The sequence below is a fragment of the Coregonus lavaretus genome, assembly GCF_964263955.1.
Source record: "Coregonus lavaretus genome assembly, chromosome: 27".
NCBI classification, from domain to species: domain Eukaryota; kingdom Metazoa; phylum Chordata; class Actinopteri; order Salmoniformes; family Salmonidae; genus Coregonus; species Coregonus lavaretus.
Window position 1 is genome coordinate 19,331,326 of NC_140014.1, and position 21,319 is coordinate 19,352,644.

The 21,319-nt window shown below is 41.8% G+C and overlaps 3 protein-coding genes across 4 annotated transcripts in view; all 3 read right to left on the reverse strand.

The window, feature by feature from the left end:
• Positions 1-158: 158 nt before the first annotated feature.
• On the reverse strand, positions 159-14,351 carry LOC311102536 (signal recognition particle 14 kDa protein-like). The gene is made up of 5 exons (XM_084143907.1): positions 14,252-14,351; positions 13,721-13,793; positions 1,760-1,872; positions 1,069-1,101; positions 159-925 (listed from the first exon to the last, which is right to left on the reverse strand). The coding sequence occupies exons 1-5, from the start codon at positions 14,273-14,275 to the stop codon at positions 836-838; spliced, it is 333 nt and encodes a 110-aa protein (XP_084000033.1). The 5' UTR covers positions 14,276-14,351; the 3' UTR covers positions 159-835.
• A 95-nt stretch (positions 14,352-14,446) lies between these two features.
• On the reverse strand, positions 14,447-17,799 carry LOC311102554 (5'-3' exonuclease PLD4-like). 2 transcript variants are annotated; one of them, XM_084143930.1, is made up of 11 exons: positions 17,745-17,799; positions 17,579-17,670; positions 17,256-17,428; positions 16,922-17,105; positions 16,722-16,842; positions 16,297-16,424; positions 15,996-16,196; positions 15,644-15,783; positions 15,360-15,525; positions 15,170-15,266; positions 14,447-15,015 (listed from the first exon to the last, which is right to left on the reverse strand). In XM_084143930.1, the coding sequence occupies exons 2-11, from the start codon at positions 17,651-17,653 to the stop codon at positions 14,810-14,812; spliced, it is 1,491 nt and encodes a 496-aa protein (XP_084000056.1). In that variant the 5' UTR covers positions 17,654-17,670; positions 17,745-17,799; the 3' UTR covers positions 14,447-14,809. The 2 variants fall into 2 exon arrangements, with proteins under 2 accessions (XP_084000056.1, XP_084000055.1); XM_084143929.1 differs by lacking the exon at positions 17,745-17,799 and having other exon boundaries at positions 17,579-17,710.
• A 363-nt stretch (positions 17,800-18,162) lies between these two features.
• LOC311102618 (centrosomal protein of 170 kDa protein B-like) overlaps positions 18,163-21,319 on the reverse strand; it is a 52,428-nt gene continuing 49,271 nt past the window's right edge. The window contains exons 16-19 of the mRNA XM_084143984.1: positions 21,206-21,243; positions 20,986-21,079; positions 20,829-20,880; positions 18,163-20,684 (exon numbers count right to left, since the gene is read on the reverse strand). Coding sequence (XP_084000110.1) covers positions 20,458-20,684; positions 20,829-20,880; positions 20,986-21,079; positions 21,206-21,243 — 411 coding nt within the window. The 3' untranslated portion in view covers positions 18,163-20,457. The remainder of the gene's footprint in view (positions 20,685-20,828; positions 20,881-20,985; positions 21,080-21,205; positions 21,244-21,319) is intronic.

Sequence of the window (21,319 nt, forward strand, 5' to 3'; positions counted from 1 at the left end):
TTTGAATTGATAATACAACACAAAACAGTAAACATTTCCAAGTACAATAGAGGACTTACGATATGTCAGCTAACTTTTGGATCCTCTCTTTACAGCTTAGCTTACAACTATGAATTGACCACCTTCATTAAGTGGACACATGAGTGACGACAAACAAATTGGACCAATAAGGAACTCACCCATTTAATCATTTCTTCTTAAGTAAACAATAATTATTTTTTATTCTGTATTTCACTTTCCGTTTACGAATGGCCAAATAAAAACATTCAGCCCCAACCCTAACAAATGTATGTGGCAGCTTCACTCATAGTATTGTTATACAGTTCATCATCTATCCATAAATGGTTAAGACAAGGTCCAGTGGAAATGTAATCAAATGGATGCATGCGAACTGAACTGAGGGTTAACTCAAACATAAATAGGGACAAGGACTAGTAGTTAACAGGCTCCATCCTTTCCGTGACTACATAAACAATGCAGCTCTCTGTGTAACTTGGATCCAGACCAGATATGTTGATATGGGGGTGTGGGATGTGTGTGTGTGGGGGGGGGGGGGGTTGATCTAAAAGGCAGCTCACTTGTAGTATCCTCTCTGAGTGTTAAACTCCTCAGCTTTCCCTTCCTCCCTATAGACCCATGCCATTCACTGGCCAGGGATGAGACATTGCTGTGTAAACAATGGCATGATGTCAAAGCAGTCCCCAGGTGGAAGATGATGGGCCTCAGCCAGCAGCTTGGAGCAGGAAGGATGGGGGTAGAGTTGATAGTTGGAGCACCTTGGAGGTGGTACATGCCAGTCTGGGTTCCCCCAGTATACTATGAAAGAGTCTGTTGCTCATTGGGTGGCTTTGGTTTTCTTGCTTTTGCTTTTCTTGTCTTTCTTCTTAAGGCCGTCCATGTGTGCTCTCAGGAGGTTAGAGTATGCCTGGCAAGTTGAAAAGAGATGTTTAAATGATTTGCTAAATCCTTTTTAGCATTACATAGATCTAGTCAAACAAGACAATGTGCATTCACTGCTCCAGTGATGCATTTGTTAAAAAATAAAAAAAACAATGTCAGAGTACCTACCATCTGGAACTTGATTACTTCTTTGGTGCTAACCTGGAGATAAAAGGAAAATCTTGATTAGCACTACTGTCTGCAAGGTATAGCAAATCATATGGATTTATTTCAACATCTGATCACTAAGTAGCCAGAATAGATTCCGACCCTACGCTTGCTTACAGCTGCACTGGGGCGGATAGGCTTCCTGTTTAGATTAAGACACAGCAGAGCCGGCGCGAGATATGGCTCGGAAAACGTACCTCAACCCAGGGATGAGAAATTGCGTTGCACTCAGAATTTTTACATTTTTAAGTAAACTGCTGTTTTTGTCCTCATGCTAGCTAGCAGTGGCCACAGCAGCCATTATGGAATGGCACGTCGCTTTGAACAACAAAAGGAACTGATTGGCTGAAACTGCCATTTCAAAATGGCTGTTGTGGCTTATGCTACCTAGCATGAGGACGAAAAGGGCAGTTTCCAGAAAAACGAGCAGTCATCCAATCTTCTCTGTGTATCTCGCGCAGTGTCTTAATCTAAACAGGAAGTCTGTCCAACCCCAGTGCAGCTGTAAGCAAGCATAGTCAGAATCTAGTCTGGCTAAATACTAAGTAGAGATGTATGGACTAATTTCCTGACTATTAAATACAAATATTTTATTCTAATCAACCAAACCATCATCAAATCACTTCATTGCCACATGATGCTGTAGACTTACAACTGTGCTGATTTTCTTCTTGCCATCTGACGCTCTGAGTAGACACTTGTTGTCTGCTGGTTCATAACTCTCTGGGTGGCCTTTCCTGGGGACTGGTTTGGTTCTCCCATCATCTGTAAGGTTTGTGACAACAAACTACAGGTCATCAGGATTACTCACTGTAGTTGGACTGATCCTACAGCCTTAGACTCAATAACCCCGAAGCAACAACCAGCAGATAAATATTTTTTTTAAATCACCCAAAAATAAATATTAGACAATTAAAACATTCAAGCGGAGAAAAGCACCAGGGAGTGACCGCTTTCCCAAATTATTTTATATTTTGTAGCACCCCTATTTACTTAAATAACTCGCATGTCACTCAATTCAGTTCTTCCGAGTTCCATGTATCAAACAGTTATTTCAGTTATATTCAAACCAGGAAATTCTGGAGTCCCCAACAGATTACAGACCCGTATATTTAATAAATTGCGACAATAAAATAATAAAACTCATAGGCAACAGAATGGCAAAAGTATTACCAGACTTGATACATATTAATCAAACAGCATTTATTAAAAATAGACACTTAAAACAAATACAATAAAACATTTCAGTATAATACAATACGCAAAAAAACAAGATTTATCAATAATGGCTGTTGATGCCAAAAAGTATTTTGATCGTATTCAGTGGCCATTTCTATTTAAAATGTTGGAAGCATTCAACTACCCAGGTAAAATAATACATTTAATATAAATATCTTAAAGCAAAAATACAGTGCATACCCCATAATGACAAAGCAAAAACAGGTTTAGAATTTTTTGCGAATGTATTCAACAAAAAAAAACTGAAATACCTTATTTACATAAGTATTCAGACCCTTTTGTATGAGACTCGTAATTGAGCTCAGGTGCATCCTGTTTCCATTGATCATCCTTGAGATGTTTCTACCACATGATTGGAGTCCACCTGTGCTAAATTCAATTGATTGAATAGGATTTGGAAAGGCACACACCTGTCTATATAAGGTCCCACAGTTGACAGTGCATGTCAGAGCAAAAACCAAGCCATGAGGTCGAAGAACTTGTCTGTAGAGCTCCGAGACCAGATTGTGTTGAGACACAGATCTGGGAAAGGGTACCAAAAAATGTCTGCATCATTGAAGGTCCCCAAGAACATAGTGGCCTCCTTCATTCTTAAATGGAAGAAGTTTGGAACCACCAAGCCCCTTCCTAGAGCTGGCCGCCTGGCCAAACTGAGCAATCGGCGGAGAAGGGCCTTGGTCAGGGAGGTGACCAAGAACCCGATTGTCACTCTGACAGAGCTCCTCTGTGGAGATGGGAGAACCTTCCAGAAGGACAACCATCTCTGCAGCACTCCACCAATCAGGCCTTTATGGTATAGTTGCCAGACGGAAGCCACCCCTCAGTAAAAGGCACATGACAGCCAGCTTGGAGTTTGCCAAAAGCCACCTAAAAGACTGACCATGAAAAACAAGATTCTCTGGTCTGATGAAACCAAGATTGACTGGAGCAAAGCTTCACCTTCCAACAGGACAACGACCCTAACCACACAGCCAAGACAAGGCAGGAGTGGCTTCAGGACAAGTCTCTGAATGTCCTTGAGTGGCCCAGCCAGAGCTTGGACTTGAACCCGATCGACCATCTCTGGAGATACCTGGAAATTGCTGTGCAGCGACGCTCCCCATCCAACCTGACAGAGCTTGAGAGGATCTGCAGAGAAGAATGGGAGAAACCCCCCAAATACAGGTGTGCCAAGCTTGTAGCGTCATATACCCAAGAAGACTTGAGGCTGTAATCACTGCCAAAGGTGCTTCAACAAAGTACTGAGTAAAGGGTCTGAATACTTATGTAAATGTGATATTTCATTTTTGTATGTTTAATAAATTTGCTAAAATGTTTAAAAACAGTTTTTGCTTTGTCATTATTGAGTATTGTGTGTAGATTGATGAGGGGGAAAAAAATAATTTAATCCATTTTAGAATAAGGCTGTAACATAACAAAATGTGGAAAAAGCCAAGGGGTCTGAATAATTTCCGAATGCACTGTACCTGACTAATATTGAAAACTCAATGCCCCCATTATTACAAATATTTCCGGAACACTTGAGAATCTCACGATATAAAATGAATGTGGATAAACTGAAATAATGGCAATAGGGAAAATAATAACTCATGATCTACAGCAGGAGTCTCCAACCTTTTCTAGCATGAGAGCTACTGTAAAAAAATGAAAAGTCACGAGCTACTAGCTTTCAAATAGGCACATTGTTATTTTCTCTTCTGCAACTCTTCCCCAGGTCCTTAGTGCACTACTTTCTCTTGTACACTATGTTCTGTCAATATACCTGGTAAAATAATGGTTACTAAACAACTAAGGGGGGCCCTATAAAATGTTATTTTCCCACCAAATTATGCTTTTTATTTTCACAAATTATGTTCCGTTTTATTTATCCTGGTTTTAGATTTGAGTTTCACTCTTAAAATTATAATTGTTCATAGAGAAACAACGAAATAGGATGTTTTGAGTCCATGTCAATGCCTAAATCACATTTAGATTTGAGATCACAACAAATTTAGAGTTGAGTGTAATTCCCCTTTAATTGCGCATCTAGCGAGTGAGGAATGTGTGGTCTGTGCCGGTCTAGCGAGTGAGGAATGTGTGGTCTGTGCCGGTCTAGCGATGGTTCTGTACTGCTGCTGCTCATTTCAGGGCAAAGTTTGCAAATAACAAATAATAGATACAAATTATATACTTCTGCCAGGTAAGCCTACTTTGCAGTTAACATTTAACTGAGATGTTTGAGGAAAGTACTTCTGCCAACCCACAAGATGGTTATCACGCCAACTGGCTACACACAGGGTGATAAACAAACGCACACACCACACAGACAGAGGGGCAATATTGATGGAAATGAATAGGAAGATATTGTGTTAGGTTTGGGTTTTTAAGCCAATAGTGGCTAAACAGGGGTGGGATAATCTCAATGTTGCGTTTATTAGATCGTAGCTGGGAGCTTGCGGTGTCTGATACTTGTGAGGTTTGTTTATGACAGTTTGCTGTGGAACAAGTGAAAATTGCATGTACTTTCAGAATTGTTTGGCAAGCTACTGGTAGCTTGTGATAAACCAGTTGAAGACCCCCGTATCAGCAATCCTTTAAGTGGACCACAAAAAATAATCTAATACTTAGGATGCTTAATAAGTGACAAACAAATATATAAATATAACTTTCTCATTACTCAACAACATGAAAGCAGATCTAATTAAATTGAATAACCTCCCCATAAATCTTACAGGTAGAATAAACCTCTTTAGAATGGCATGGCTCCCAAAGTTTTAATATTTACTTTCAGTAATACGAATTACCCCACCGAAGACATTCTTTTAAAAAAGTATACTCGGCCATAACTTTATTTTACCTTTATTTAACTAGGCAAGTCAGTTAAGAACAAATTCTTATTTACACCGGCCAAACCCGGACGACGCTGGGCCAATTGTGTGCCGCCCTATGGGACTCCCAATCACGGCCGGTTGTGATACAGCCTGGAATCGAACCAGGGGGTCTGTAGTGACGCCTCAAGCACTGAGATGCAGTGCCTTAGACCGCTGCGCCACTCGGGAGCCCATAACAGACTTCATATACTCAAATAAAACTGAGGGACGTTTTAACCTTCCAGATTCAGAATTGTATCAACTCGCCACCCAAGGCTTTTACTTGCGACATATTGTTAAAAATGTAAATGTAAATGCACTAAAGAGGAACATATTGAAGATACCCATGCTCATCCCCAGAATCTTTTCACGTGTTTGTTTTTAAAGGATGGAGCTAAGAACATTAACTTCTTAGTTAAGAACACCATCACATGGAAGAAAATGAAACAGATTGTAGAAAGAACCAATATTACTCCCTAAAAACACACCCCTATGGAACAATCCTTGGATAGCTTTTCAGAATTCACTGATAAATTGGTCCACATGGAAAACTAAAGGCATAGAAACCGTAAATGACGTGGTAATAGGAAAGACAATTATTTCCATGACAGAATTAAAAAGCAATTTTGGACTGACCAATGTAGACATTTTCAAATAATAATAATAATAATAATAATAATAATAATAATAAGCCATTTAGCAGACGCTTTTATCCAAAGCGACTTACAGTCATGTGTGCATACATTTTTACGTATGGGTGGTCCCAGGGATCGAACCCACTACCCTGGCGTTACAAGCGCCATGCTCTACCAATTGAGCTACAGAGGACCAAAAGTTTTATATCACAAAATTTGGCACAAGATGTAGGGAGTGTTGGAACATAACGAACGGAATTACAGTTCACAAAATTGTACGCCTAATCTAGCATAAACTAATGTATAGAATGTATTATACAAGAGACCAAATTCTAAATTTCTACTGCACAACGGCAGAGTGATGTCGTAAGTGTAATACTAACAATGACTCAATAATTCATGCATTCTGGGAGTGTTATGAAGTCCAAAAGTTATGGGCAGAATTAGAAAGATGGCTGTCAGAAGTTTTACAATGTAAATGTACTTTTAATCCGTCTATCTGCATATTTCAAGACATGGCATATGGGAGTACGGTGAGATACCCAATGGTTTGGAAAATATTGTTTTTGTCACTTATATTGAAGAAGCAATTACTTAAATACTGGAAGTCAAATGATACTCCACTGTTAAGAGAATGTAAGAAACAAATGCTTTATTATTTAAATATTGAACAAAATCTGGCAACAAACAGAAACAACATAACACAATTTGAAGTCATATGGGGTAGTCTTACAGGTATTAGAAATAACATTGGGTGTGGATACGGTGGGAACATTTGAGTCTGAGCAAGTGTGATGTCCTTCATCTTTGTGGAAAGGTATTATGGCTGTCCCCGACTAAAGAAAGTCTTGTTTGACCGAAAGTCGTCTTGGTAGAAATTTTAAAACGTATTTTTCCATTTATAGATACACCCTGTGTGTTTGAATAAAATCAAATATTTGCTTGTCTGATGCAGTTTGATGACATAACACACAAATGACTCAAGGGGGAGCCAGAGAACCAGAAGAACCAGAAGAGAAAAACCTTAACCTGACCCCGACTATTTTCCTCCCGGTACTACTGGCTTTCGCAGATTCTGCCATTACTCACCTGAAGTTGCCGGTAATACGCTACACGAGGAGTCTGCAACCTTTCATGTGGAATGCCAATTTATCTTACAATTTCTACCGATCTACGTGCCAGTTATGGTTTTCTTATGCACATTTTCATGGAATAGTTTCATTTAATTTATAATAGCGTCTTCGTATCTCAAAATCATTGTCTTGTGGTTAATCAAAATTCTATCCAAATCTAAATAAAAATGATACAAACCAAAAAAGTAACTTCTATTGCCATTGCCAACTATGTTAAAATAGCCTACATAAAGCCAACAAATGAAAACATTGCAGCCTGTAGGTAGAAAATATGCTGATAAAAATAAATATCCTATAAATCACATTGGCTACGCATGGCCTGTCTGCAACGAGCTTGAAACATTGTATCAACTATCAACTTGGGTCCAGCCCGAAGCTCGCGCTAGCAAACTTGCAACTTATAAAATATTCTGGGCCCTCAAGAGTTTCCCGTGCCAGTGAGCTCAGGAAAGATTTTCAAATACATTGAGGAACTATTGTCATTCTCAATGGATGTAACAAACTGACTGTTTGCTTGCTGTTTGAGGTGAAGAAAACTTTACTTTGAGAAACTCAACAGCTCATTAGTGGTGGTGCGTTAAGCCAATCAGAAATACTATCAGATCCAAAAACGGGCACATTTATAATACTACATTTGCACGCAGGCCAGGTAGCCTATAGGCCTACTTCTATGCGTAATCAGTGAGAGTCCTTACTCAACATTGACAGTAGCGCTCCAAACAAAGAATGACTAAATTTACAAAACTTGTAAATGGAATGAAATAAACCAAAACTTGTTTCTCACAAGTGTAGCATAGGCTGTGCGCTCTGCAAACGTGTCCACTCTGACAATGATAACAGTAAAAGACTGGAATAATAATATATTGAATGCATTAACAGAAATTACCATAACCAAACAAAAATAGTAGATTAGAAATGATAGGAATTAACAGTAAATGTAGGCTACTACTGGTGATATATATACTATATATATACTAGTCTGTTTGGTAACATCGCTAATAGACCAGACACTAACTATTAATCTAAAGTGGAAGTTGGGAGAGTTATATTTGAGTGTTTCAGTGAAACGTGAGGGAGGCCCCGCTCTCTCGCTTTCCCAGATGCTTAGTTAATTTCATTCCGATCTCCTTTGCATTATTGTAGCCTTTTCTGTAGCCTGTCAACTATGTGTCTGTCTATCCCTGTTCTCTCCTCTCCGCACAGGCCATACAATCGCTTCACACGGCGTGGCTGCTGCCACTCTAATCTGGTGGTCCCTGCGCGCACGACCCATGTGGAGTTCCAGTTCTCCAGTAGCCTCTGGAACTGCCGTTCTGCGGCCAACAAGGCAGAGTTAATCTCAGCCTATGCCACCCTTCAGTCTCTCGACTTCTTGGCACTGACGGAAACATGGATTACTACAGAAAACACTGCTACTCCTACTGCTCTTTCCTCGTCTGATCATGTGTTCTCGCATACCCAGAGAGCATCTGGTCAGCGTGGCGGTGGCACAGGAATCCTCATCTCTCCCAAGTGGACATTCTCTCTTTTCCCCCTGACCCATCTGTCTATCTCCTCATTTGAATTCCATGCTGTCACAGTCACTAGCCCATTCAAGCTTAACATCCTTGTCATTTATCACTGTCCAGGTTCCCTTGGAGAGTTCATCAATGAGCTTGACAAGTTCCTTTCCAGAGGATGGCTCACCCCTCACAGTTCTGGGTGACTTTAACCTCCCTACGTCTGCCTTTGACTCATTTCTCTCTGCCTCCTTCTTTCCACTCCTCTCCTCTTTTGACCTCACCCTCACACCGTCCCCCCCTACTCACAAGGCAGGCAATACGCTTGACCTCATCTTTACTAGATGCTGTTCTTCTACTAACCTCACTGCAACCCCCCTCCCAGTGACCGACCAGTACTTCGTATCCTTTTCTCTCTCGCTCTCCTCCAACACTACTCACTCTGCCCCTACTCAGATGGTAATGTGCCGTCGCAACCTACGCTCTCTCTCCCGCTACTCTCTCCTCTTCCATCCTATCATCTCTTCCCTCTGCTAAATCCTTCTCCCTCCAACCTCCTGATTCTGCCTCCTCAACCCTCCTCTCCTCCCTTTCTGCATCCTTTGACTCTCTATGTCCCCTATCCTCCCGGCCGGCTCGGTCCTTCCCTCCTGCTCCGTGGCTTGACGACTCATTGCGAGCTCACAGAACAGGGCTCCGGGCAGCTGAGCGGAAATGGATGAAAACTAGACTCCCTGCGGACCTGTCATCTTTCCACTCCCTCCTCTCTAAATTATCTTCCTCCATTTCTGCTGCTATAGCCACTTTCTACCACTCTAACCTTCAAGCCTCTACCTCTAACCCTAGGAAGCTCTTTGCCACCTTCTCCTCCCTGCTGAATCCTCCTCCCCCTCCCTCCTCCCTCTCTGTGGATGACTTTGTCAACCATTTTGAAAAGAAGGTTGACGACATCCGATCCTCATTTATTAAGTCAAATGACAGCGCTGGTCCTGCTCACACTGCCCTACCCTATGCTTTGACTTCTTTCTCCCCTCTCTCTCCAGATGAAATCTTGCGACTTGTGACGGCCGGCCACCCAACAACCTGCCCGCTTGACCCTATCCCCTCTCTTCTCCAGACCATTTCCGGAGACCTTCTCCCTTACCTCACCTCGCTCATCAACTCATCCTTGTCCACTGGCTATGTCCCTTCCATCTTCAAGAAAGTGAGAGTTGCACCCCTCCTCAAAAAACCTACACTCGATCCCTCCGATGTCAACAACTACAGACCAGTATCCCTTCTTTCTTTTCTCTCCAAAACTCTTGAGCGTGCCGTCTATAGCCAACTCTCCTGCTATCTCTCTCAGAATGACCTTTTTGATCCAAACCAGTCAGGTTTCAAGACTGGTCATTCAACTGAGACTGCTCTTCTCTGTGTCACGGAGGCTCTCTGCACTGCTAAAGCTAACTCTCTCTCCGCTGCGCTCATCCTTCTAGACCTATCTGCTGCCTTTGATACTGTGAACCATCAGATCCTCCTCTCCACCCTCTCCGAGTTGGGCATCTTCGGCGCGGCTCACTCTTGGATTGCGTCCTACCTGACAGGTCGCTCCTACCAGGTGGCATGGCGAGAATCTGTCTCCGGACCACGTGCTCTCACCACTGGTGTTCCCCAGGGCTCAGTTCTAGGTCCTCTCCTATTCTCTCTATACACCAAGTCACATCCTCACATGGTCTCTCCTATCATTGCTACGCAGACGACACACAATTAATCTTCTCCTTTCCCTCTTCTGATAACCAGGTGGCGAAACGCATCTCTGGCAGACATATCAGTGTGGATGTTGGATCACCACCTCAAGCTGAACCTCGGCAAGACGGAGCTGCTCTTCCTCCCGGGGAAGGACTTCCCGCTCCATGATCTCGCCATCACGGTTGACAACTCCATTGTGTCTTCCTCCCAGAGTGCAAAGAACCTTGGCGTGATCCTGGACAACACCCTGTCGTTCTCCGCTAACATCAAAGCGGTGACCCGATCCTGTAGGTTCATGCTCTACAACATTCGCAGAGTACGACCCTACCTTACACAGGAAGCGGCACAGGTTCTAATCCAGGCATTTGTCATCTCCCGTCTGGATTACTGCAACTCGCTGTTGGCTGGGCTCACTGCCTGTGCCATTAAACCCCTACAACTCATCCAGAATGCTGCAGCCCGTCTGGTGTTCAACCTTCCCAAGTTCTCTCACGTCACCCTCTCCTCCGCACACTCCACTGGCTTCCAGTTGAAGCTCGCATCTGCTACAAGACCATGGTGCTTGCCTACGGAGCTGTGAGGGCAACGGCACCTTCTTACCTTCAGGCTCTGATCAGTCCCTACACCCAAACGAGGGCATTGCATTCTTCCACCTCTGGCTTGCTGGCCCCCTACCTCTGCGGAAGCACAGTTCCCACTCAGCCCAGTCAAAACTGTTCGCTGCTCTGGCACCCCAATGGTGGAACAAGCTCCCTCACGACGCCAGGACAGCGGAGTCACTGACCACCTTCCGGAGACACTTGAAACCCTACCTCTTTAAGGAATACCTGGGATAGTATAAAAGTCATCCTTCTACCCCCCCCCCCCCCCCCCCACAAAAAAGAAAAGAAAAAAACAGCTATATATATATATATAAAACAAATGAAAATTACAAATATACTCTAAAAATTAAAAAAATTGAAAAATATACAGAAATGAATTGTAAAGTGGGTGTCCCACTGGCTATCATAAGGTGAATGCACCAATTTGTAAGTCGCTCTGGATAAGAGTAAGGGAATTACATAAATATATGTAATGGGGAATTGATAGACACTTACAATCAAGGCAAAACATTCACACAATGAAGTTATGAAACAATGAATGTGCACAAATTGGCAGTAGAGAGCGCATTCAGGAGAGAGACGTGCATTGTGCATTTTAGCCACACTGACCTTCTTGGACTGTGCCATCCACCCCGCCTCTGTAATGGATTAGTTCACTGAGACAGGCGTCTCGTGTGCAATAAAAATATATTTTGCTACTGCTCGACTAAAAAAAAATATTTGTCGACCAACAGCCTATCGACCAAACAATAGACCAGTCGACTAATTGGTGTCAGCCCTAAAAAAGGTATGTATGTTAAATATGCACTATGCAGAATCGCTCCACCATTTCATGGTTGCTAAAATTCGCATAGTTTGCCTAATTTTAGTTTGTGACAAAATAAGCAAGTATAGTGTAGAGAATCATTGTACTGTCTAAACCGCTCTGAAATATATTTTCCATAACCAAAAATATTGTATTTTCTGATATTTTAAGCTGGTGTACAAAACCAAAAGTAAGAGGCAAAAATGTAACTTAATAACAGGAAGCATAGAAATAGCGCACATACAGTGGGGAGAACAAGTATTTGATACACTGCTGATTTTGCAGGTTTTCCTACTTACAAAGCATGTAGAGGTCTAAAACAAAAATCCAGAAAATCACATTGTATGATTTTTAAGTAATTAATTAGCATTTTATTGCATGACATAAGTATTTGATACATCAGAAAAGCAGAACTTAATATTTGGTACAGAAACCTTTGTTTGCAATTACAGATATCATACATTTCCTGTAGGTCTTGACCAGGTTTGCACACACTGCAGCAGGGATTTTGGCCCACTCCTCCATACAGATCTTCTCCAGATCCTTCAGGTTTCGGGGCTGTCGCTGGGCAATACGGACTTTCAGCTCCCTCCAAAGATTTTCTATTGGGTTCAGGTCTGGAGACTGGCTAGGCCACTCCAGGACCTTGAGATGCTTCTTACGGAGCCACTCCTTAGTTGCCCTGGCTGTGTGTTTTGGGTCGTTGTCATGCTGGATACCCAGCCACGACCCATCTTCAATGCTCTTACTGAGGGAAGGAGGTTGTTGGCCAAGATCTCGCGATACATGGCCCCATCCATCCTCCCCTCAATACGGTGCAGTCGTCCTGTCCCCTTTGCAGAAAAGCCCCAAAGAATGATGTTTCCACCTCCATGCTTCACGGTTGGGATGGTGTTCTTGGGGTTGTACTCATCCTTCTTCTTCCTCCAAACACGGCGAGTGGAGTTTAGACCAAAAAGCTATATTTTTGTCTCATCAGACCACATGACCTTCTCCCATTCCTCCTCTGGATCATCCAGATGGTCATTGGCAAACTTCAGACGGGCCTGAACATGCGCTGGCTTGAGCAGGGGGACCTTGCAAGCGCTGCAGGATTTTAATCCATGACGGCGTAGTGTGTTACTAATGGTTTTCTTTGAGACTGTGGTCCCAGCTCTCTTCAGGTCATTGACCAGGTCCTGCCGTGTAGTTCTGGGCTGATCCCTCACCTTCCTCATGATCATTGATGCCCCACGAGGTGACATCTTGCATGGAGCCCCAGACCGAGGGTGATTGACCGTCATCCATTTTCTAATAATTGCGCCAACAGTTGTTGCCTTCTCACCAAGCTGCTTGCCTATTGTCTTGTAGCCCATCCCAGCCTTGTGCAGGTCTACAACGTTATCCCTGATGTCCTTACACAGCTCTCTGGTCTTGGCCATTGTGGAGAGGTTGGAGTCTGATTGAGTGTGTGGACAGGTGTCTTTTACATAGGTAACGAGTTCAAACAGGTGCAGTTAATACAGGTAATGAGTGGAGAACAGGAGGGCTTCTAAAAGAAAAACGAACAGGTCTGTGAGAGCCGGAATTCTTACTGGTTGGTAGGTGATCAAATACTTATGTCATGCAATAAAACGCAAATTAATTACTTAAAAATCATACAATGTGATTTTCTGGATTTTTGTTTTAGATTCTGTCTCTCACAGTTGAAGTGTACCTATGATAACAATTACAGACCTCTACATGCTTTGTAAGTAGGAAAATCTGCAAAATCGTTAGTGTATCAAATACTTGTTCTCCCCACTGTATAACAGATCTACCGCTTCTTAGAGATTTGCTTTCAATTAGAATGACAGATCTATATCTCACATTTCTATGTGAATTTGGTTGGTTCGCCCAAAAAGTTACATATTGCTGCTTAAGTAGTTTATTGTTTTTGTCTATGTATGTTTGTTGTATAAAAAAATAAAAATAAAAAACATTTCAAATAAAATCTTTTTTAAAAAGAATTACTCACTGTAAATGTAAACCTCTTAGGTTGATCGCAAAAGAGGAGATAGGCCTAATATTAACATATCCTGGAAGAACTGAAGGAGAGACTCCGCCATCCAATAAGTCACAGATGACAAGATGTGAGAACTTACATTTCTTTAACGTGATGGCAACACTGCCTGAGGTCCTGCATTTCTGGAACAGCCGTGTCAGCTCCGTCAAAAACTAGAGGAAAATAATCGGATGTAATGTGGGTTTGTTAACGTTAACAGTGATATCAACTGTTGCGGTAGCTAGTAACGTTACGTTAATACTAACCAAATGGCTAATGAGCTAACGTTAGCTACCTAGATCGAGGATATATCATACCGTGTGTGTGTGTAGTTCATATTTATATACACGACCTAACTATCTTGCTAGCTACTTCTAACTAGAAATGTGTCCACATGTCGCTGGACAGTATTTATTATTCTATAAAGCTGACCACAGAAGCATCCAAACTAATAGTTAGCAAATGCTAGCTATGGGCGGTAGGGCAAGCTAACGTTAGCTAGCTAGCAGGCAGACTTGATTTATTTTCCACCATGCCAATGCACAATAGCTATCAAATTAAACTAGTCTTCTAATAATGACAGTATCTAGCTAAGATGTAGTAAATTAGTCGATAGGGTTTTCTATCTTACCGAGTCGTTTTCAAGTAGTACCATGATTTCCACTGCAATTCTGTAACTTCAGCTAGCTGGCTAGCCCGTCAGAAGCACACGTACTACAACATGAAACTCCGCCCCGTGACCTTTCAACTTAGCTACAAAGTACACGCTGAACAATTTACATTACTGCCATCTACTGTAGAGAAAATAAAACACAAACAATTGAATAAACTAGACAGAGCTCAGCCTTTTGCTGCCTTTATTTCAAATTAATTAACTTGTATAATAAATCATTTTGTAGCAAAAATAATGAGCAATCAAGTACATCACGAAACGGCATTTGTCGGCTTGAGAAAGGTAATACAGTGAAATATGAAACATTCCTAAAGTAAATGTTCAATAGGAAGAAAAGGTAACAAGTAGCTAACAAACAAATGATGATGCAAATGGTGTGTTCAGTTGCAACGTCCCTTATAGAAACAACCCAAGGCTAGAAAAAGCAGTCCAACAGGCTTACTGTTATTTCCCTAAGCCATACTTGTCTAAAGTAAACATTGTTATAGCTAAGTGTATGGATGGTAGTCAGAGCGCCTATCCTTTTGAGAGTGCACAGTCAAGGTGATGGCCCAAGTTAGCAAAACATACAGTAAACTGAGAGTGCCAGTCCCTGTCAAACACTGCTCTGAGCTGCCCTTGCAGAGCCTGGGTCCCCCAGGGCCAGTTTGGTGTGTGTTGGGAAACCACCAGCCCCACTCCAGCTGTGGTGTTGAAGTAGTCAGCTGACCAGTTAGACGTCCCTGAGGGGCAGAAGGATTGGGAATTCAGGTTGTTCATTACCTATAATGCCTTCATATATACAACTGTGTCTGTTCACAATAAAGTAGCATCATATTAAACTATTTTCTGAAAAGTCTACTGTAGGCCATGTTGATACAGCTGTCTAACACTTACCAATATATGCTACTTTATCAGTCACCATGTATTTATTATGGTTTACTCTGGAGTGGGGAATCTCCGACTGGTTCCCTACTGGCACAATGGACAGTTTCTGAAAAAGGGGACCATCTGGCATTACAGTACAGAAAGGAAGACAACCACATGGTTGAATAATAATACCAGTAGGCTATATGTGTCTTCCTACCACTTGAATGCTGATGTTCTGGGCAGGGTAATTCAGGGAGGCTAGAGACTGAAGGAAAGGCAGCATGGCTGGATCAGAATCACGTCCACAGCTGACCAGCAGACGGACCTTAACATTCCGCTCAAAAGCAGCCCTCTTTAATGCATCATCAATGGCCGGCCAGTACCTAAAGGATATATTAGAGGTAGATTAAATGAATCTAACAAAACAAGAAGGTAGAGTTGTAAGTAAAACTCAAGGGCGTATTGAAAAAGGCTATGAGCCTGGTAGGACAGTAGGTTCACCTTTGAGGGTGTATGAAGCGTGTTGTGGGAAAATACTCCATGACTGCCACATCAATGAAGTGCTGCGCCCCTGAGATCACTGAGAGGATGGCATTCAGATCCTGAGTCCGAGAGGTCGGGCAGAAAGAGGGAGGAGAACCCTGGGAGAGACAGAGGACAGACATGGCATGGGAAGAAAGAGAGGGCTGTGATGAGTAGAACTGTGATGAGATAGAAATCTCCATTCAACCTGTTATGTGTTGGACAATGGACACGCTCTTTAATTCTCTCAGGGTTTATTCAGATGCGACTGGTTTTATGGTCCAGGCCCTCTGAAAGCACAGAATGGGGAAGTGAAACAGAAGGGACTTACTGTAATGTAGATTTTGCTTGAAACATTATCAGTCTTCAGCAGCAAGGGATGCTCTTTGTTGATGGCAGTGTCATATTTGGAGGGCCAAGGGTCTGGGATGGAGCTGTTGTGATGACCCATCACCCAGTAGGACTCAAAGATCTTATGGAGGTCTTCAGCCAGACTGGAGCAGTTGTAGATCACCACTCCCAGTTCCTTAACCTAAGATGATCGTGCATTGTTACCTGTCATGACTCATGTAGGAGCAAAGCGAGTGAGATTATTCAATGGTAAGTGTATTATATCATCACTAGACCTTTACCTGTGTAAGAGCCCTCCAATCCATGTTGGCACTTCCTAGGAATATGTGTCTACGATCAACAATCCAGAACTTGCTGTGGAGTACACCCCCAGTCAAACGCCCAAAGTGCACCTTTCTTACTTGGACTCCTACAGAAAACCAATTAAATTACATTTAAAGATTAAAATACAGTAGGATAATATACAAAGTAACCTGATTGTCATTCAAGGTAGTGTTACCCAACCCTGGTCCTCTGGTACCCCCAACAGTACACATTGTCATTGTAGCTCTGGACAAACACACCTCATTCAACTCATTGAGGGCTTAATGATTAGTTGACAAGTTGAATCAGGTGTGCTTGTCCAGAGTTACAATAAAAATGTGTACTGTTGGGGGTACTGGAGGACCAGGGTTGGGAAACACTGATTTAAGGGGTGTTTTCAGACCTTTCTGTCTCAGAACCTGTAGATCTGTGGAGTTTGTCAGCATAGAGGGAATACTCGTCACAACCCTCACTGATACGTTTCTGGAAGGCAAAGCTCCAAGCTGCTCCAGTATGTCCTTTCCCTGTTGATGATGACAGTAGATAAAGTGCAGGCAAATTCACAGGGATAAATTTTCCTGCAATGGCTTTTTTAGAACTCACAGGTAAGTCAGTGGAAGAGTTCATATTGATGTCATCACCGGTAAGAGTCCAGTAGAAGGAAGCCACATCGACTTGGTTGGTTGCCATGGACAGGAGATCTCTCCAGGCCTTGTCCACTGGGGTCCCAAAGGTTGCATTGTCGTCATATTTCATATACAGGGGAATGCTCTCCACAAGGATAATTCTGAGGAATTCACAACAGGACCTCTTAATTACTAGTCTTTGGGGATGATTACAAACTGGAAACGAAGCACCACTTCCCTTGACAAAACTTTGACTGTTTTACATTGTCAATTGTGTTAAAGCTAAACGTATATGGGTACATGAAGCTCACCGGCTTTGCTCATCAGAAATGTTATTTTGATCAGTTCTTGTTTCTTGGAAGAGCTTGTCATTTTGGAAATGCTCTTCTTCTGTGCACTTGTCCAATATAGAAAAGGAGAGCAGTGCACCCAAAGCAGTCAAACATCCCACTACCACAGCTATAGACACAAGCTGTTTTGAGCTCTGAGAACACAGACACAACCAAGTGTGATGTTTATGAAAAATGAGGACAGAATAAATATATTTCAATATAAATGTAAACAGAAGTTAGAACATACTTCAGATGAGCTTCTACTGAAAAGTTTGACAAAATGCTTGACAAGCAATTCTTACACTTCGGTTGGGAACATAGCTATCATGTAAAGTCTTGTAAGGAGAGGACATCTCTGGCACTGATGTTCCTAACATCCTGTTGAAATCTAGACCTAAAATGTTATTGATCATAAATATCATTTTAAACATACATTTAAACAGCATTTAACATGCAAAAACTACTTACACAGAGTAAAGCAGGTGTTTACTAGAAGGGATTTGTTCTTCCTCCACAGTCCACAGAAACTGATATGAAACTAAGAAGTATGACATTAACTGTACACAGTAATAGACATGGTTCCTGTTTCTTCTTTCATTTCTCTGACAGATCAGGACATATAAATACAATTACTCGTAAAACATGTAAATGTGTTGAGTTCTACAATATTAGGCCTATATCAAACAAGTGGCTTTGGAATAAAAAATAATGACAGTACACAACATAATTGATTACAAATCAGTTTATTACAAAAAATTGAATCCCATTTTCTAAATTATGCACAAAATGATTGAACTTTTCCAATAGATTAATTCTGGAAAACATCAATATAAAATGCTGAAGGAAGTGGAACTTTTCTGTTTAGGGTGCAAGAGCCAAACAACCAAACCATGATGATGACTTTGAATTGATATGAACAGGGTTAACAAAATGGGACTCATGACTTACACCAAGATATTTCTCATTTGACTGGAGCTTTTGATTAAGAACTACAAGGGATAGCACAAAGCAGAATAGCTAGAAGCAATTCGAGCCATAGCAATCAAAAGCTCAAAGAGACAGATTTAACTGAGCTCACGGGTGTAAACAAGTACTGTACTTTGTGGTATGAAACCATATATCCCAAAAGGCTTTGTGGCACTGAGGGAAATTGCGGTTACTACTTCATGTACAGCTACACAAACTGGTTAGAAAAGAGGAAAGCACTTGTGGTGGACTGCAGTCCCTTCATTTCATAGCATTTTCAGCCTCCTCTCATTCTGGACTGGATAGAATTTATACAATCTTTAAAAGAATGAACGCAACCCCATTACTAAAAAGGGGGGTTAAAGTGTAGCTTCTCAGCATATAAGGTTGAAGGGTCCTGATGGTACTACAATAGTGCAAAATACTAGATGGAGGTCATCTCTAGAGAAAACTCTTAGATGTGTACATATATAACAATAAATGTTTTTTCATTTATAATTGCACACCATTTCTGCTCATTGTCACTCACAACTATGATTAAATCATAACAAAACAAACAGCATGTGCATCTTGCTTTTGACACTGCACTTAATAGGCCTAATAAACTGGCATCAACAGCACAGGAGTTAATGTAGTGTGGCGTGCTTATTGATGGAACGAAGGAGTGTACAGCAATAAAACAGGAGGAAATATCTCCAGAAAGCGAAGCTGAAACTATCAGAGGGCATTTGAGTCAGTAAAGTGTTAACTTTTACTATAAAAAGAAAAGGAGAGCAACACACTCTAGGCGCTCCGATGCAATCATTTTATAACCAACGGTTGGACAGCCAAGTGGTCTTCATCAGGGTGATGACAAACACTGCGGGTCACTAGTTTATATCGTTTGAAAGGACATACACATACTTTAGCAAAATTGAAGCCACGGATCACGATTTAAACCGAGAAAGGGGAATCAAGAAGGGAACAGAAAGATAGCACTGCGAAATTGCTGACCACAGTATTGACAGCTGTGCAATCAACTGACAGGTTGACAATTAAACCTATCTGCAATACTAACAAACACATTCCAAATGGCGCCAGCTGGTATAAGTCCTGAATGAGTCCTGTGTTTTATTCTGTTTTAAAGCTTAAAATCTCTGGGCTGAGCTATGCAGCTACTCACTCCAGACAGTTGGCTGTTGCCAGGTGATTCAACCTAGATGTTCTACCGCAGCACTTAGCCGCCCTGCCCTGCCCACCCAATCATACAGTACTTTCCACACATACAGTACTTTTCACACAGAAGTTCAGTTCTGAGAACAAGGAAATATCTAGTGTCAGACATGAGAAGGCAGGCCTAATTCCTACCTTTGACTAAAGAATAAAAAGGCACAAAACACATCTGATCATGTTACTACTGGCAACGTGAGATACCTTGTGAAAGTGACTCCTAGAGCCATTCTTACATTTCACCTCGGTCTCTTTTAAGAGACCAGACAAATAACATTATTTTCTTAGCTCAAAAGCAAGTGTCCAAGTGCCAACTTATAAACTCTTTAATACTATATAAATCATTACAATTAAATACTTGATATACATTCTTCAAGTCTGGTCCATAGAGAGAAAAAGTGGTCAATAGAATGAGAGAAAATACAGTGGGGAAGTCTTGGATAAACCCAGTCACTGGTTTATCAAGGGATCCTGGAGAACTCCTTTACAAATATATATTTTCTCTACTTATTCATACATTTCATCAATCAATGTCAAAATATACTTTGATTTTCATCGTATTTAATTACATTAGTAAGAGATACTTCCTTAAATAAAACATACTCAAGCTGATTTTAAATATACTGTGCTCTAAGTTCATTGCAGCAACATTTTCCCAATTAATTAAATCACAGAAACAGGTCAATAAAATGCAAGTAATCAAGTATTCTTTTGTGAAAGTGAGATCAACTGAGGTATATGGCACAATAATGGCCTTGTCTTAAAGGGGTTTTCCCTCAGCTGAACTAACCAATGCATGGCTTTAGTGTGTCTTGTACAATCCCCTTCTCACACCATGGCAGTTCAATACGCATTTCAGTTCTCTAGTAATGCACACACAGTGCAGTAGTGTCTTCGTGCGGTGGGGCCACAGTTCTCTAGCAGTGCCCATTTCCCCCTCTCAAATCCACTCTCTCAACACCTGGGATTGTGGCGCAGCAGTGAAGAGGCACTGTGTTCCAGAACCTCAGACCACATAGCTCTCTGCCTCAGAGGCCATGGCTGATCTCCTGACATTCTCACTGGGCCTGGAGCTGGAAGAGGAGTCCCCACCACCACCCCGCTGGGATTCTAAGGATCTCCAGTCTCTCGAAGGGGCCCTGGATGGCCTTACCCCGGCTGAGGAGGGGGCACTAGTAGTGGAGGTTTTGGCTGGCTCAAGGTTCCCACTGGGTTCAATGATTGTGTTGATGACTGGGAAGGGGACAGAACAATTTGGCATAATCAACACATCTGAAATGCTGAGGGAGAAAAGCAAATGACAAAAAAAAAAAAAAAGCTTTTAAGTGATGCTTGTTTACATGGAGGTTTTACTCAATATTTGTGAGGTGCACTTACCTTCAAGTTGTCTCTGAACTCTTCTGAGCTCTTTGAGAATAGATGTGATTTCCTGAAATACAGATAGGCATGTTACACTGCCGAGGGAAATAAACAATACAGCAAATCATCGGAAATAACTACAAACCTGGTCAGATAAGTCTGGAGAAATACCAACCTTGTTTGAGCCTTTCAGGACAGGGATGTCGTTTTCAGCATTGATCTTTGCTTCAATTTCCTCCCAAACTTCCTGTTTGTTGTGGAATAGTACCCTGCAAGCACAAAAAACGAACTCTAGAGTACAGACAGAGCAACCACGTATAAAATGAGGAATTACTATACTGAATATCTGAGGTCCCATATCTCCCTAAGGATAGACTATCTGCCCAACACAGCACATTCCACTCACTCTCAGTCCATTAGCCATGCTGGCAGGCTGTGCTCACTCACTCACTCAGAGCTAATGAGATAACTGCATATCAGAGAGGATTAATACAACTTCTCATCTGGTT

Coding starts and splice junctions, on each gene's coding strand:
- LOC311102536 (XM_084143907.1), bottom strand. CDS start 14,275: ATGGTACTACTTGAAAACGACTCG. Junction 1,102..1,759: donor AGAAGAAAATCAGCACAGTT/GTAAGTCTACAG, acceptor TTTTATCTCCAG/GTTAGCACCAAAGAAGTAAT. Junction 926..1,068: donor AAGTAATCAAGTTCCAGATG/GTAGGTACTCTG, acceptor TCAACTTGCCAG/GCATACTCTAACCTCCTGAG.
- LOC311102554 (XM_084143929.1), bottom strand. CDS start 17,707: ATGTTTAAAATGATATTTATGATCAATAACATTTTAGGTCTAGATTTC. Junction 16,425..16,721: donor ACAGGTTCTGAGACAGAAAG/GTCTGAAAACAC, acceptor GGTTTTCTGTAG/GAGTCCAAGTAAGAAAGGTG. Junction 15,526..15,643: donor CGCTTCATACACCCTCAAAG/GTGAACCTACTG, acceptor TATATCCTTTAG/GTACTGGCCGGCCATTGATG.